The following is a 15,008-nucleotide window of genomic DNA, read 5'->3' as shown; positions in this document are numbered from 1 at the left end:
CAGACTGGTTCTGATCATTTCCTTCTGTTTTGATACACAGTATGCTTCTGGGACCATAACAGTGGAAGAAGAGCTGGAGAAGGAGACGGCTTGATGAGAGATATATATATATATATGAAATGGGTCCTGGCTTCCTATCTTTGCAGATGACAAATGTGTCCTCGTGGGCTGATCTGGCTCCTCAAGAAGTTCCAGTCTTACCCTCTCTTATTCTTAATTTTAAAAACATGGAAAGGTGAGGCATGACATCTGCTGGGTCTGCTTGAAGAAGTGGAATTTTATACCTGTCACTGTAATGACTACTAACTTTCCAGCTGATCAGCAATAGTTAGCGGTGAGAAGACTGTTCTCCCCACTAAATGCTGAAGTAACCAGGAGTCTGCTATAAATAGGCAGCTTCCAAGGATTACAATTCTTTGAGTCCCAGAAAATCTGGATAAGAAGAGAACTTCTAGGTAGCAAACAAGCAGGCATGGTGTGTGTGTACTTACTGTACATTCCTCAGGCCCTCTTTCAAGAACATATTTCCCCAACTACTGGGAATATTGGCTGCTGGCTGTTGAAACTTACAGCTGACCTCTCTCTCGGAATCACCCTTGGGAACTACCCTCCACCAAGGGGAGCTGCATCACCCCAAGATTACTTAGCCCCTCCCCAAGGGCAGCTCAAATCCAATGTGTGCAAAACAAAGGCGAGGCCTCCTTGGCGACAAACTCCAAAGGGCCATCCCAGCCCCAGAGCTCCCATAGGCTCACCTTCCCCTTCTGCCAGTCCAGCCTTCTCCACTCCCTTAGACAGAAGAGAGCACTCTCTTGAATCATCTCCCAAGATCACAGAAGCAGAAGAGTTGGGATTCAAGTCCAAATCCACTTGACTCTCAGCCCTAAGTTTCCATCAACTTTATGAAGCCCTTGACTTTGACATACAAAACACAAATCCTTACAGCTTCGCAAGACATGCAAAGTCCCTTTTGATATGACAGTCCTTTCTAGCCTCACACCCCATCACACACTCCCATACAACCCCTGGTCCAGTCACACCAAAATCTTTCCTTTCCCTGAATGTGTCACGCTTCTGCTTTCTACCTGGAATAGTTCATTGTTCTCATCTGCTTGATGACCACCTCCATCTCCTACAGGTCTCACTTCAGGTGTCCCCTCCTCTATGAAGAATATCCTGGCCCCTCAGTAGGGTTAGGATTTCCAGCCTTCAAGTTTCTACCACAGGTTGTGTGTTCCCTTATTGTGGTGACTGTTAATTATTGTAATGGATTCTTTGTAGGCAGGGAACGTGTCTTTTAACTCTGCTTCCCAGCCTGGCATTTTAAAGATGTTTTGCTGGATGGATAAATAAACGAAGTCAATTGAGGTGCTGGTCCCAGAGGCCCTGGCTGAAAGGTTGCCAGCATCCCCATGACTGGGAAGCATCATATAGCGTCATACAAATTTGGATTAACTGTGACCTCCTTGAGCACGGGGACTAGTTTTTCTTCATCAAAGTAACCTTTCCAAGACCTGACACCATCTCTCACTCATAGAGGACAAGACACAAAAAGCCCATTGAACCAAATGAGGTCTTGGCAGAAAGGGCCGACGTACGAGAAAATTACTTACTTTCCTGGCTCAGTCTAAACTATTTTTTAAAAATCTCTATGTTTTAAGATACATAGGATATTTCTCTACGTGGTCTCTTCTTAATATGTTCTTATTTCCAAATTTTAAAAATTTCTCCTTTGTTTGAAACTTTTTTTTTTTCCCTATTTAAGAGAGCAAAAGAAAACTTCGAGTTTGCTAAATTCCATTTCTAGGTCAGAAATCAAATCTAATGTGGACACATCAAACATGACTAAGAAGTTTCCCAGATGGCCTGCATGACACAACTTCGTTTTAAGGGGTCCCTTTGAAACATAAATGTCTTTAATCTACAAGATGGTTTCCCCCCCCACTTTCTGAAACTAATAATTACTTACTGAATAGATGTACAGATATTGGTATAGGCACCAAACACCCTGAGTATGAAGCTGAGGAGGTGGTGGAGAACCCTTGTCCTATAAACATAAAAACCAAAAGCCAGTCTTATTGAGCAAGTAGCTGCATTCCCTACACAGGAAATGGTCCAATTTTGTTATTGTTCTCAACAAAGATGTCCAAACAACAAAAAAAATTGCTGAGAGCTGGCTGAGACTGGTAACAATGATATGAAGCCTTAAAAGCCCAGTGGATTTGGGAAGGAGGAAGCTCTCTGGCATGTAAGGGACTGAATTTTCCATGCCCTGGGGAATTTTTTTCCTGTCACTCTCTCACAGCTTCTGCTGCTAGTCTGGTGGGAATAAGAAAAAAACTGTGATAACATTTTCCCAAGAGAGCAGCGATTTAACTTTTTGTTCTGTGTCTTTAAAATACTTGTTCATTTATTTATTTTTTGAGCCTAATATTTATTGAATACAATTAAGTCATTAAGGCAGCAGACCCTTCTCAGTCTTGGTTATGGGCTCAGTGGTTATAGGGAAGCACACTCTGGCAGGATTGATGGAGGATACCTTTTTAAACATCCTGGTGGAATCCTCACTTATCTGCATGAAACGCATAATCACATTGTTCAGATAGATGTCACTCAAGGTTGCGTGGTCTTTGCTTTCTCGTCTCACTTGGTTCAGGAGCAAATACCAGCAGTTCACTGGAGACAACAAGTTCTGGTCTTTCCTAAGGAGTGAAGAAGAGAGAGAATTACCATCAAGTTCAAAGCTGCCCCAATCAGCTAAGGGAAAGTCACCAAGGCAAACTAGGAGCCACAACAGACGGGCATCGTCCCTGTTCTTTCTTCTCTGAGCATTGCTCATAGCAAGACACTCGACAGCCACAGCCTTCCAGGCTGGGAAGGCACCCAGCCAGCAACTCCCCTAGGCTTGGAAGAAAAAACTTGAACCGAGAACACCAGTCAAAACCCACACTCCTGACAAGGGCATGGGACCCTAACATATACAGTACTAAGGCAGGCTTTTAGCTTTAAACACCCCATTGAAGAAAGCAGTTTATGTTTACATAAAAATCTATTGACTACTGTGTCACAGACAGACTGTGGTTTGCCACTGAACGCAAAGCGTGCTCTGAATGTCCAGTCTGCTGTTGGAAAAGAAATTTGGCTAGGTATACTTTCCATGGAACATAAATGTGACGATGATTTGCTAATCCCCTGACACTTAACCTCCAGCCTCCCAAAAAGTGTTCCTGGGAAGCAGAACTTTCCAGCATTGTCTCAGGGCTTGTGAATAGAACCAAGAAGTTTACTGGCTTATGACATGTCACATCTCCTTTTTAAACCCATTAAGTTATTTCAGATTTGTAACCACTTCTTGTTTTATTCTACATAATAAAGTGAAAAGTGAATATAAACCACAAAGGGCAACCTGTAAAAAGTTTTAAAGAAAAACTCCAAACAAAAGCAGTGACCGAAAGGGATATTACTGCTTTAAAAAAAAAAAAAAGTACAGTGTTTGTTTTTTTACTTTAAAAATCTAACTCTAAAATGGCAAAATGGCACAGAATGTTTATCCTAACTCAGGGACACTAGTGCTATTTTTTGTTTGTTTGTTTGTTTGCGGTACGCGGGCCTCTCACTGTTGTGGCCTCTCCCGCTGCGGAGCACAGGCTCCAGACGCGCTGGCTCAGCGGCTATGGCTCACGGACCCAGCCGCTCCGTGGCATGTGGGATCTTCCCGGACCAGGGCACGAACCCGTGTCCCCTGCATCGGCAGGCGGACTCCCAACCACTGCGCCACCAGGGAAGCCCCCACTAGTGCTATTTTATCAGACATGTTATCCTCCTAATATTCATGATGATTTATGATTCTGAATACTAATTAAATTAGAAAAATGATTAAAGAAGGACTTTCAGCCCTTACGTCCCTCGGATTCAGGATTTAACCCTGCATCAGTCAAAACCCTCTCTAAAAGAAAGAAGAAGTAGACCACAGAAGTATGGATGGGTGTAAGGGAAGAAACCCCTGATCTAGGGTCCCAGCACTTATACCCAGAAGAGAAGCCTCCCACTCTCCCAGCTGGCACACTAAGAATTACACCCCCAACCTAAAGAACCCTCCTTTTCTCTCAAAGCCATTGGGCAAGGGGCAATGGTTCTATGGAAGAATACTGAAGCCTTTCCACTGACATTCTCTAGCCGCCCAGCCCAAGAGGTAAGCGTTATCTTAACTTTTCTGGATATCCTTTATGATGAAGTAACCCATAAGTTCTTTGATAACATTTCATACTTTTTTGTGTCCACAGGGCCCTGCCTGTGGTCAGCATTAAATAAATGTTATTTCATTCATTGAACAAACCCTTTTTATTGCCGTAATAGTAAGTGATAACAGTGTCGACAACAACAAAAACAGCAGAGGCAGCTAAGCTATCATTTACTGAGCACCTACTGAGCACACAAGGCGAGAGCATGGAATATGGATCTATACTGCCTCGCTTCAAAGCCCGGAACAATTACCTAGGAGATCTTGGCCAAATTATTTAAATCTCTCTGTGCCTCCGTTACCTCATTTGTAAAATGGGTAAAGCAACAGTACCGACTTCATAAGATTATGAGGATTATTTGAGTTAATATATATATTTTTAGGGCTTACTAGAATGCCTTAGATTCACAGTAAGTGCTGTGTAAAGTTAGCGATTTTCATCTAGCGGCTGGTCTAAAGACTTTACACACATTAACTCTACCTAATCCTTACCACTACAACTTAAGGCAGAGATGCTTTGTATCCCCTCTATCAATAAGAGAACTTAAGCTTTAGCAAGGCACGATGATTTGCTCAAGACCAGAGCTGGTGTCAGAGAAAGTCTCTGAGTCCAGGGAGGCTGATCCAAGCCTTGGTCTTTCTACCATGCTGTGGCAACTTTAGGCCAAGGATTATCCTGCACAACAAGCATCCCAAAACTGAGTAAGAGCTTAAATGATTGGTAAAGTAAAGGTGCTAAAGATTTAACATTTGTTTCGTGAAGAGAAGGAATACTGAGTGCATACCCCATGTCAGCTATTAATCACATCAACAATTCGTTACGTTTCTCATTTACTGGTCACAAAATCTCATTTTACAAGTTAGGAAACCAAGGCTCAGAAAGGTTAAGCAATTTGACGAAAGTCACACAGTAGAGCCAGTATTCAAACCAGGTCTGTGTGACTCTTTCCTAAAGGGCTGTCTTTGATTTATTCCCCCCTAACCCTGGTTTGTCCTTTCTGTAAACTTATTACCTTATCTTCATTTCTGTAGTCAATAATAAACTTACTCAAGGAAAATTCCGAGCTGCCTACCTTTTGAAGAAAACTAGTGAAAAAACCAGGAGGAACAAAAGGTGGCAGCTGATCCACTCAGGGATCAGACTAAGGTGCATGGGTCCATCCATGTTTTCAGTTCACAAGAGATTACCGAGTATAGAACACAGAAGGAGACATTCAAAAATATTTACTGAATGTACAAATGGGCTGTCTTCTTATTTGCAATCACTTTTAAAAAGGGACAGTTTCTATAAATGAGGATCTAGTACTGGCTCCAGTCTCTGTCAAGCACATTTGATATTTGCTCACCCTGGGAACCATCACCAAAATTTATTTCTATGCTGACCAACACTAGAGGTTAAAGTCACCCAAAAATAAAAATTAAAAAACTATTCCCTACCCAGAATAGTTCTGCATTTGCTTCTGCAAAAGGACCCCTACTTCCTTTTTTTCTTCAAAAGTTCCTACCTTTTCTTTAAAGGTTAGAAAAAATTTTTTTATTGACGTAGAGTTGATGTACAATATCATATAAGTTACAGGTGTACAATATAGTGATTCACAATTTTTAAAGGTTGTACTCCATTTATAGTTATTATAAAATATTGGCTATATTCCCCGTGTTGTACAATATAACCTTGTAGCTTATTTTATACGTAATAGTTTGTACCTCTTAATCCCTTACCCCCTGGTTGCCCCTCCCCACTTCCCTCTCTGCACTGGTAACCACTAGTTTTTCCTCTATATCTGTGAGTCTGCTTCTTCCTTATTTATATTCACTAGTTTGTTGTATTTATTTTATTATTTTTTTTGCGGTACGTAGGCCTCTCACTGTTGTGGCCTCTCCCGTTGCGGAGCACAGGCTCCGGATGCGCAGGCTCAGTGGCCATGGCTCATGGGCCCAGCCGCTCCACGTCACGTGGGATCTTCCCAGACTGGGGCACGAACCCATGTCCCCTGCATCGGCAGGCAGACTCTCAACCACTGCGCCACCAGGGAAGCCCAGTTTGTTGTATTTTTTAGATTCCACGTATAAGTGATATCATACAGTATTTGTCTTTGTCTGACTGATTTCACTTAGCATAATACCCTCCAAGTCCATCCATGTTGCTGCAAATGGCAACATTTCATTCTTTTTTATGGCTGAGCAGTATTCCATTATGCATATTTAACACAGCTTCTTTATCCATTCATCTGTTCAGGGACACGTAGGTTATTTCCATACCTTGGTAATTGTAAATAATGCTGCTATGAATATTGGGGTGCATGTATCTTTTTGAATTAGTGTTTTTGTTTTTTTTTGATATATACCCAGGAGTGGAATTGCGAAAAAGGAAATGCAGATGGCCAACAGGCACGTGAAAAGATGCTCAACATTGCTAATCATCGAGGAAATGCAAATCAAAATTACGATGAGGGGGCTTCCCTGGTGGCACAGTGGTTGAGAATCTGCCTGCCAATGCAGGGGACACGGGTTCGAGCCCTGGTCTGGGAGGATCCCACATGCCGCGGAGAAACTGGGCCCGTGAGCCACAACTACTGAGCCTGCGTGTCTGGAGCCTGTGCTCCGCAACAAGAGAGGCCGCAACAGTGAGAGGCCCGCGCGCTGCGATGAAGAGCAGCCCCCGCTCGCCACAACTAGAGAAAGCCCTTGCACAGAAATGAAGACCCAACACAGCCAAAAATAAATAAATAAACAAATAAATTAAAAAAAAAAAACTACGATGAGATACCACCTCATTGTAGTGTCAGAATGGCCATCATCAAAAAGAACACAAATAACAAATGTTGGCGAGGGTGTGGAGGAAAGGGAACCCTCCTATACTGTTGGTGGGAATGTAAATTGGTGTAGCCACTGTGGAAAACAGTATGGAGGTTTCTCAAAACACCTACGCTTTCTTTTTTTTTAAATTTTATTTTTGGCTGCATCGGGTCTTCATTGCTGTGCTCGGGCTTTCTCTAGTTGCAGCGAGCAGGGGCCACTCTTCGTTGTGGTGCATGGGCTTCTCATTGCGGTGGCTTCTCTTGTTGCGGAGCATGGGCTCTAGGAGTGCAGGCTCAGTAGTTGTGGCGCAGAGCCTTAGCTGCTCTGCGGCATGTGGGATCTTCCCGAACCAGGGCTCGAACCCGTGTCCCCTGCATTGGCAGGCGGATTCTTAACCACTGCGCCACCAGGGAAGTCCCTACCCTACTTTTTATGTAGGATCCAAGGCCACAGAAGGGTGTAAAATGAAACTGTAAAGCCAATGGTGAAAGCTAAGATGCGCTTCTCTGCAACCCCCTTCCCTTTGGAGCCCCGGCTGAGCAGACGGGCCTCCTTGTTGTCCCCTGTGTGGGTGGGCGAGTGGCTTTCTGTTCTACCAGTTCACTGAGATAGTAGTTCTGTTGCTCCTGACTTTAGGCTGTGATGCAGTGCAATAGGATTGGCAATGGGGAAGTCCTCCCTTCCAGCTCCCTACCTTGCATTAGCCTCATCTTCTGTCCCCACGTGGGACTAAAGGGTGATATAATCACCACTCAAGTTTTCAATTCCCTTTTCCTTTTTTGGCCCCTGGAAATTTCCCTTACTTTCCTGAGTTCAGTTATACATTTAAAGTGATGTCTATTATATTTTAGTCAGCATTTCCAGGAGTTTTACAGCACAAGTATTTTTCATATTATCCAGTTCATTGTATTTCCAGAAATGAAAGACTGGGGGGTCTTTTTAGTATCTCCTAAACAAGTCTATTTCTTTCTACCTGCAGTGTTGACAGTTCATGCCATTATGGTGAGGGTCCTCTACCTGGTCTCCCGCCCTTGACTGTGTCCTCCTCCAGCCCCCAATCCTATCTACGGTCTTTGTCATCATCTCAAAATGCAGGTGTGAGCTGGTCTTCTTTCTACTTAAAACTCTACGAAGGTTTCTCAGGCCCTTAGGATAACGTCCAAACTTCCTGGTATGATTCACAGGCCTCCATGATCTGGCACAAGGTACAATGGGCGCCACACAGCTCACCACCTTGCTACTCACTCCCACCGGCCTACTTTCTGCTCTGCAAAGCTACCCTACACCCCTTCCCTTCTGGTCTCTTATGAGTGATGTTCCCCTTGCCTGAACCTCTTGCTCTGGTCCCTTTACTGGCCAACTAGTCCTTCGGGTCTTCACTTATGTATCACTTCTTCCAGGACCTTTCCTGGACCCTGCTGTCCCCACCTCCACTGCAGAATGGATTTCTGTCAGGTCTGTCCCTGGCATCTACCCTGTCAGAGCCCTTGTATACTCTGTTGGAGTTGTCTGCCTACTTGTGTCTCAGATTTAAATTCTAAAGTAAATCTCATCAGAAAAACCTGCATGTATTTTTTTTTTAAACAAATGAAGTACAGTTGACAGTGAACGTAGGTTTGAACTGTGCAGGTCTACTTACAGATGTTTTTCAATAAATATAGTCCCTGTGGGACTTCCCTGGTGGCACAGTGCTTAGAAGTCTGCCTGCCAATGAAGGGGACACGGGTTCGAGTTCTGGTCCGGGAAGATCCCACATGCCGCGGAGCAACTAAGCCTATGCGCCTCACCTACTGAGCTTGCACTCTATAGCCCGCGAGCCACAACTACTGAAGCCCGTGAGCCTAGAGCCCGTGCTCCGCAACAAGAGAAGCCACCGCAATGAGAAGCCCATGCACCGCAACAAAGAGTAGCCCCCGCTTGCCGCAACTAGAGAAAGCCCGCGCACAGCAACGAAGACTCAGCGCAGCCACAAATAAAAAATAAATTTATATGAAAAAACATAGTACCTCTATTTTCATTACATCCTTAAATTAACTAGATGCGGGGGAAAGTTTCTGTTCAGTTAGAGATCACAATATGTAGAACTTGGGTTTGAGTCCTGATCTGTCCATAACTGTTTCAGCTTCCTGCCTTTAGGTGACTCATTTATCAATTCCTTTATTTCTGAGGCAGAGATAGCAGTATGTGGACTTTCGACTGTGCAGGGGATTGGTGCCCCTAACTCCTGGGTTCTTCAAGGGTCAACTGTGCAATTAATATAAGGTTTAATTAAGCTAGATTGTACGCATTTTACCAAAAGCCCTTGTTTTAAGTCAGTCTCAACTGCAATGACCACGAGCATGACTGGGGGGTGGGATATAAATTTAAGCAACCCTCACTGCTTATTTTCATGTAAGATCACTATACAGAAATCTTGAGGTATTTGCTTGAAGAATCAGCTATTTAAAATTTGCCCATCCCAATATCTACCTGTGTTAAACAACAACTCTTAGAGTATTTATTGGAAAGAGAAACATGTCAAGAGAATACTATTAGTTTAAAATGTAATACATTTATGCTCATAAATTATAAATGCAGAGGGTTGCTTTTATCTATGGGGATATATCAATCAACAACTTTTCAGACAAAAATGGAAAATTCTAAAACCAATAAGGGTGGTAAAAAGATAGGATATCCCCTTGGAAAGGTGAATTTGAGTCAAGTCCCTCTTACTTGTACTGTTGATGATCCTTAGTGCTTCTTGTTTTTGCCATGAACCTTTCTGCTAACTTTTCTAGGTTCCGAGAATATTCCGTCTCAATTTCGGCTTTTTTCCGGAAGAAATCTTGCAGGTCCTGCAGAAGCTGAACTCGCATCTCTGTTTGCTGCTCCAGGCATTTCTGTTGTTCTACCAGTTGAGCTCGAATTTCTAAGGAGAGAAGAGAATCCATTTGATGATTTCATGAAAATCACTGAGGTGTGGTGGTATGTGCAAGATAAAAATAATGAATCCTATTATACATTTAGCTCTGTATTGGACCTTTACGAGGCTGCTGTGCTCAGGTTGGGTCTTTAAATAAGATATCTGCTGACCCTGTAAAAGAATGAGATAAGCCTCCGGAAAGAATGTAATAAATTAGAATAGAGGGCTTCCCTGGTGGCGCAGTGGTTGAGAGTCCGCCTGCCGATGCAGGGGACACGGGTTCGTGCCCCGGTCCGGGAGGATCCCACATGCCATGGAGCGCCTTGGGCCCGTGAGCCATGGCTGCTGAGCCTATGCGTCCAGAGCCTGTGCTATGCAACGGGAGAGGCCACGGTGGTGAGAGGCCCGCGTACCGCAAAAAAAAAAAAAAAAATTAGAATAGAAACATGGATTACATTTGCAATGCCACAAACATGCGTGGAGTCATGAGGGGAAAAAAAATGAAAGCCTTTCAGATAACAATTTGTAACGCGTGACATCTTTGGGTAGCTGAGGACCCTGTAGTTTTTTAAACAGCATTTTACCTCAACTATCCTTTTAGAGTTTGAATGGCAAAGAAGTGAGCATCATTTCTTCCAGACTTCTGAACCTTCTCAATTTCTTTGCCAGTTGGCACATACAAACACTGACATCTGGTAATTTTTATTTAGTGCATAAATTTCTAGTTTGTAAAACACATAGCTTCAGGGTTTATAGGAATGCCACACCTAAAAATAATTTCCTTTTATATCCAAATAATCCATTCATTATGGGGCAATCCTTGGATTCCACTTTATTATTCTGATCACAAGATCAAGAGCTCTTCACTTGGCTTTCACTTTGTCCCCATTGCTCAAACTAAGCCTTATCGACACATTTATCTGAAAAGAATCCTTTGACAATTTTAATACAAACGGGAAGGTTAGTCATTTAGTGATTTAGCAGAAACACAAAAGCAAAAGTGTGTCATGCAAAACTATCTGCAAATGACTGTAACAACGATCCATGTGTGTTTTGGAAAATAAGATACAGTAACTATTAACTACTGACTTGTTTTTGTTCTGAGACTCAGGGCTAACATCCAAAGACAAGAATATTCATACTGGAAAACTTCTTTATTTCATCCTTCCCAGTGTCGGGTGCATGATTCCCTAAAAGTGAGGGCTGAATCTAATTCAGTGGAGTTTAAGAAACTGATGTCCGAGTAACAGCTCCTCAATTTCTTCCCATGCTTCTTCTCAAATAGAGACTGAGCTGACAGTACGTATGCACATACTCGACCATGTGTAATCAGACTCATTAACAGCAGGGCCATCCAGTTCTGAATGAGGAGTCAGGAAATTTGCTCAACTTAAGAGCTAATAACAATCGAATGCTTGCTGTTCTACACCCTAATGAAGTGGATACTAGTATTATCCTCATTTTGCAAAGAGGAAACTGAGGTTTGATGAGATGACATACTTCATGTAGAGACTTCAGCTTGTAAGTGGCACCCGCAGGACCTCTAACCCAGGTCCGTCCGTCAATTAATTGAACGCTTCTGCCTGCCTTTCATCCGTGCAACATGTTTTAAGTACCTACAGTGTGCCAGGCCTATATCCTGGCAAAGAAGATACAGTAACTATGAAACAAGGTCTCTGATCTCAATAAGCTCATGTCCAAGCAGCATGGTTTTGGGGGAGTCCCGGGAGAAGATAGGAAAGCATTTCTCAAGCGTCCTCTCTTGGTTTCTCCACTTGGAGATTGGGGGATCCTATTATTAATCTCATAAAAGTGTGGTGAACACCAAAGTGAAGACATTATTACAGGCTTTTAACTACCACGAACAGCAGCTGGTTTTTAGTCCATCAAAGTAAATATTTTTCAATACAGTATTATAATCAGCATGTCTGCCAAACCCCCCCCCTCCACAAATACAGACCTAGTTTTGTTTCATAAAGAAAAAAAAAAATCAAGGGTGGGGGCATTTCTCATCCAGGAAGTCTTTTTTGATGAAGTAATTTTAGCACATCTTGCTGTGCTAAGTGAAAAAAAAATCAGACGTCTTTGGCTGTCAATGAGTTCTGTTTTGTTTTGTTTCTCCCCCCCTCCTTTTTAAAAATTTTATTATAAAAAACTTTTATTATAAAAACATGTGTATATTATTTAAAAGTTTAGCTCATGGTGTGTCAAAGTATTACTTGCTTTATTCTTGCCTTTTCTTATTAAATCCAGTATGTGGTGAATAGGCTATTTCCTTTTTATTCTTAGGTTTTATAACAATATGTAAAGTTACTATTCCATTGTTCTTTTTGTTTTTGTAGAAGTACACAAAAATTATACGGGCTTCCTTCTTGGATCTCATTCTTAGATTTAAAATCAAGAACTAGGGAGTTTTGAGAAGAAGGACTCTATTTTATTTTATTTTTGGGGGGGTACGCGGGCCTCATCACTGTTGTGGCCTCTCCCGTTGCGGAGCACAGGCTCCGGACGCGCAGGCTCAGCGGCCATGGCTCACGGGCCCAGCCGCTCCGCGGCATGTGGGATCTTCCAGGACCGGGGCACGAACCCGCGTCCCCTGCATCGGCAGCGGACTCTCAACCACTGCGCCACCAGGGAAGCCCCAGAGGGCCGTATTTTAAACAGTTACAATCCCATCCTCATTTTGCAGGGAGTAACTGTTATTTCACATTATCTGTAATTTTCCAGTCAAAATAGGACGCTGGCAACATTTTCAATAGTGGAAAAAGTGGAGGGACAGAACCTGGAGAAAAAGTATGCTCCAAAAATCGGAGAGAATTTGTTTGATTATCTTTTAATTTAGAAAAGTTTAGGACAAATGAGGAAAAAATCACAAGGAAGTCAAAAGCAAAATGAGATACCACTTCACATCCACTAGGATGGCTGTAATAAAAAAGACACAAGTGTTGGTGAAGGGTGGAGAAACTGGAACCCTCATACACTGCTGGTAGGAATGTAAAATGTACAGCCACTTTGTAAAACAATGTGGCAGTTCCTCAAAAGGTTGACATAGACTTAACAAATCTACTCCTAGGTATACACCCAAGAGAAAACACATTTCCCACAAAACATATAGACAAATGGTTATGGCAGCATGATTCTTAACAGCTGAAAACTGGAAATAATCTAAATGTCCATCAATATGGAACAGAAAAACAAAATGAGATATAGCCATACAATGGAATATTATTCAACCATAAAGAGGAATGAAGTACTGTTTCATGCTTATATTGAAAATATAAACGTAGTGAATAAAAGTAGTCACTAATGGAAAGTGTGATTACATTAATGTGAAATGTCCAAAAGAGACTAATCTGCAGAAACAGAAAGTAGATTCGATGTTGACTAGGGCTGGAGGTGTTGGGGAAAATGGAAAGGGACTGCTAAGGGGTGCAGGGTTTTTTTTTTTTGGCGGGGGGTGATGAAAGTGTTCAAAAAGTGATTGTGGTGACAGTTATAAAACAGTGAGTACACTAAAAAAACAGTTAATTGTACACTTTAAATGGGTATATTGAATGATATATAACATATCACAATATAGCTGTTATATAAAAAACAACAGACTGCCACATCACAATTCATTGAAATATTGGTTGAGACATTTCTGAGAAGGATAACAGTAGTAACAACAAAATGACTCCTTGGGACTTCCCTGGCGGTCCAGTGGCTAAGACCCTGCACTTCCAATACAGGGGGCCCGGGTTTGCTCCCCGGTCAGGGAACTAGATCTCACGTGCCGCAACGAAGATCAAAGATCCCGCTTGCCGAAACTAAGACCCGGAGCAGCCAAATAAATAACTAAATAAAATAATAATTTAAAAAAATGAGTCCTCCTATTTCCATACCTCGTACTTTTTAGCAGTTTATCAAATTAGACAACATATGGGCAAGCCCTTTAAAATGATGTCTTCAAAAAATGGCTCTTGCTTCAATATTTTAATTTCATCCTGAATTTATCCGTGAGTCAGAATAGTAAATTTAATTACTGGCTAGCATCCTTTGTACATTAATTATTACAAGTTCTAATGGTATAGAAAAGATTTACCTAATAGAACATCAGGAGGGGCTTGTCACCATGACTCCCAGACAACTGCATAAAACAGCGCAAATTCTTTCAGGCAGAAAAATGCCATCTCTGAGGAGGCTCCAAGCAGCTATTATTTAAATCTAGGGCAGGACCTACTAAATACTAATAATGGCCATTTTAAAGGAGCTAAAATTTACTGGGTTTTTTTTATGACTTATTTAATTTCTGTTCTACCAGAGCATCACCACAGGATGAATCAACATCAATAATCCAACAAGAATAACACACAAAAAGACTATGCTTTCAAACTACTCAATTTGTTTAAAAAATTGAAATAGTTCCTCTAAGCTACAGAAATATTGACTAATACTTACCAAATAAAATGGAATTGCCTAGGAAAGGAGGAAACGGAGGCATTTCTTGCTATTGCTCTGATAAAGGGAAGTCCTAACCCTTAAAATAAATCTGTGTGAGACCACAGAGTGTGATGCATGTTTCACGGAAAGACTGAGGCCAGGCTGGGCTGTTTCTCTCGTATGTTACTGAATGGTTAGGACTAGGGCATAAAACTGATAGACTGGGTGTGATACTCGTGACCATCCAGCAAAAAATAAAAACACAGCAACACTTCTAAAGCATCACAGACCATCTCAATTATTTCATAGTCTTGTTTCGTCAGACTTTCCTTATGATGTCAAAAAAGTCTACATCGTGTGTGGATTTATCAGTACCTTTACCTGTGGGCTATAAGGAATTCTCCCAAATACCAGGTAAGAACCACTGGAATATCTTTAAAGAGAAGAACCCAATTAGACTAACTGGTTCCATCAATCGTTCACATAATCATTGCTGATGTGAATATTCATATAATCTTGCAGCTACTGATTAGCTAAACACTAGGTGCAAACTTCTGTGAAACATGCTGGGACTTCCCTGGCGGCGCCGTGGTTAAGAATCCGCCTGCCAATGCAGGGGACACGGGTTCAGGCCCTGGTCCGGGA

General features: G+C 42.1%; 1 protein-coding gene across 2 annotated transcripts in view; it reads right to left on the bottom strand.

The window, feature by feature from the left end:
- The window catches only part of SRGAP1 (SLIT-ROBO Rho GTPase activating protein 1), a 278,584-nt gene that overhangs the window by 133,396 nt on the left and 130,180 nt on the right, over window positions 1-15,008 (bottom strand). For both annotated transcript variants that reach the window (XM_067697213.1, XM_067697211.1), the window contains exons 2-3: window positions 9,752-9,947; window positions 2,540-2,702 (exon numbers count right to left, since the gene is read on the bottom strand). In XM_067697213.1, coding sequence (XP_067553314.1) covers window positions 2,540-2,702; window positions 9,752-9,947 — 359 coding nt within the window. The remainder of the gene's footprint in view (window positions 1-2,539; window positions 2,703-9,751; window positions 9,948-15,008) is intronic.

The sequence above is a fragment of the Pseudorca crassidens genome, chromosome 11 (genome assembly GCF_039906515.1).
Source record: "Pseudorca crassidens isolate mPseCra1 chromosome 11, mPseCra1.hap1, whole genome shotgun sequence".
NCBI classification, from domain to species: domain Eukaryota; kingdom Metazoa; phylum Chordata; class Mammalia; order Artiodactyla; family Delphinidae; genus Pseudorca; species Pseudorca crassidens.
The sequence above is the reverse complement of the archived record's forward strand: the minus strand, read 5'-3'. Positions and strand labels throughout refer to the sequence as shown.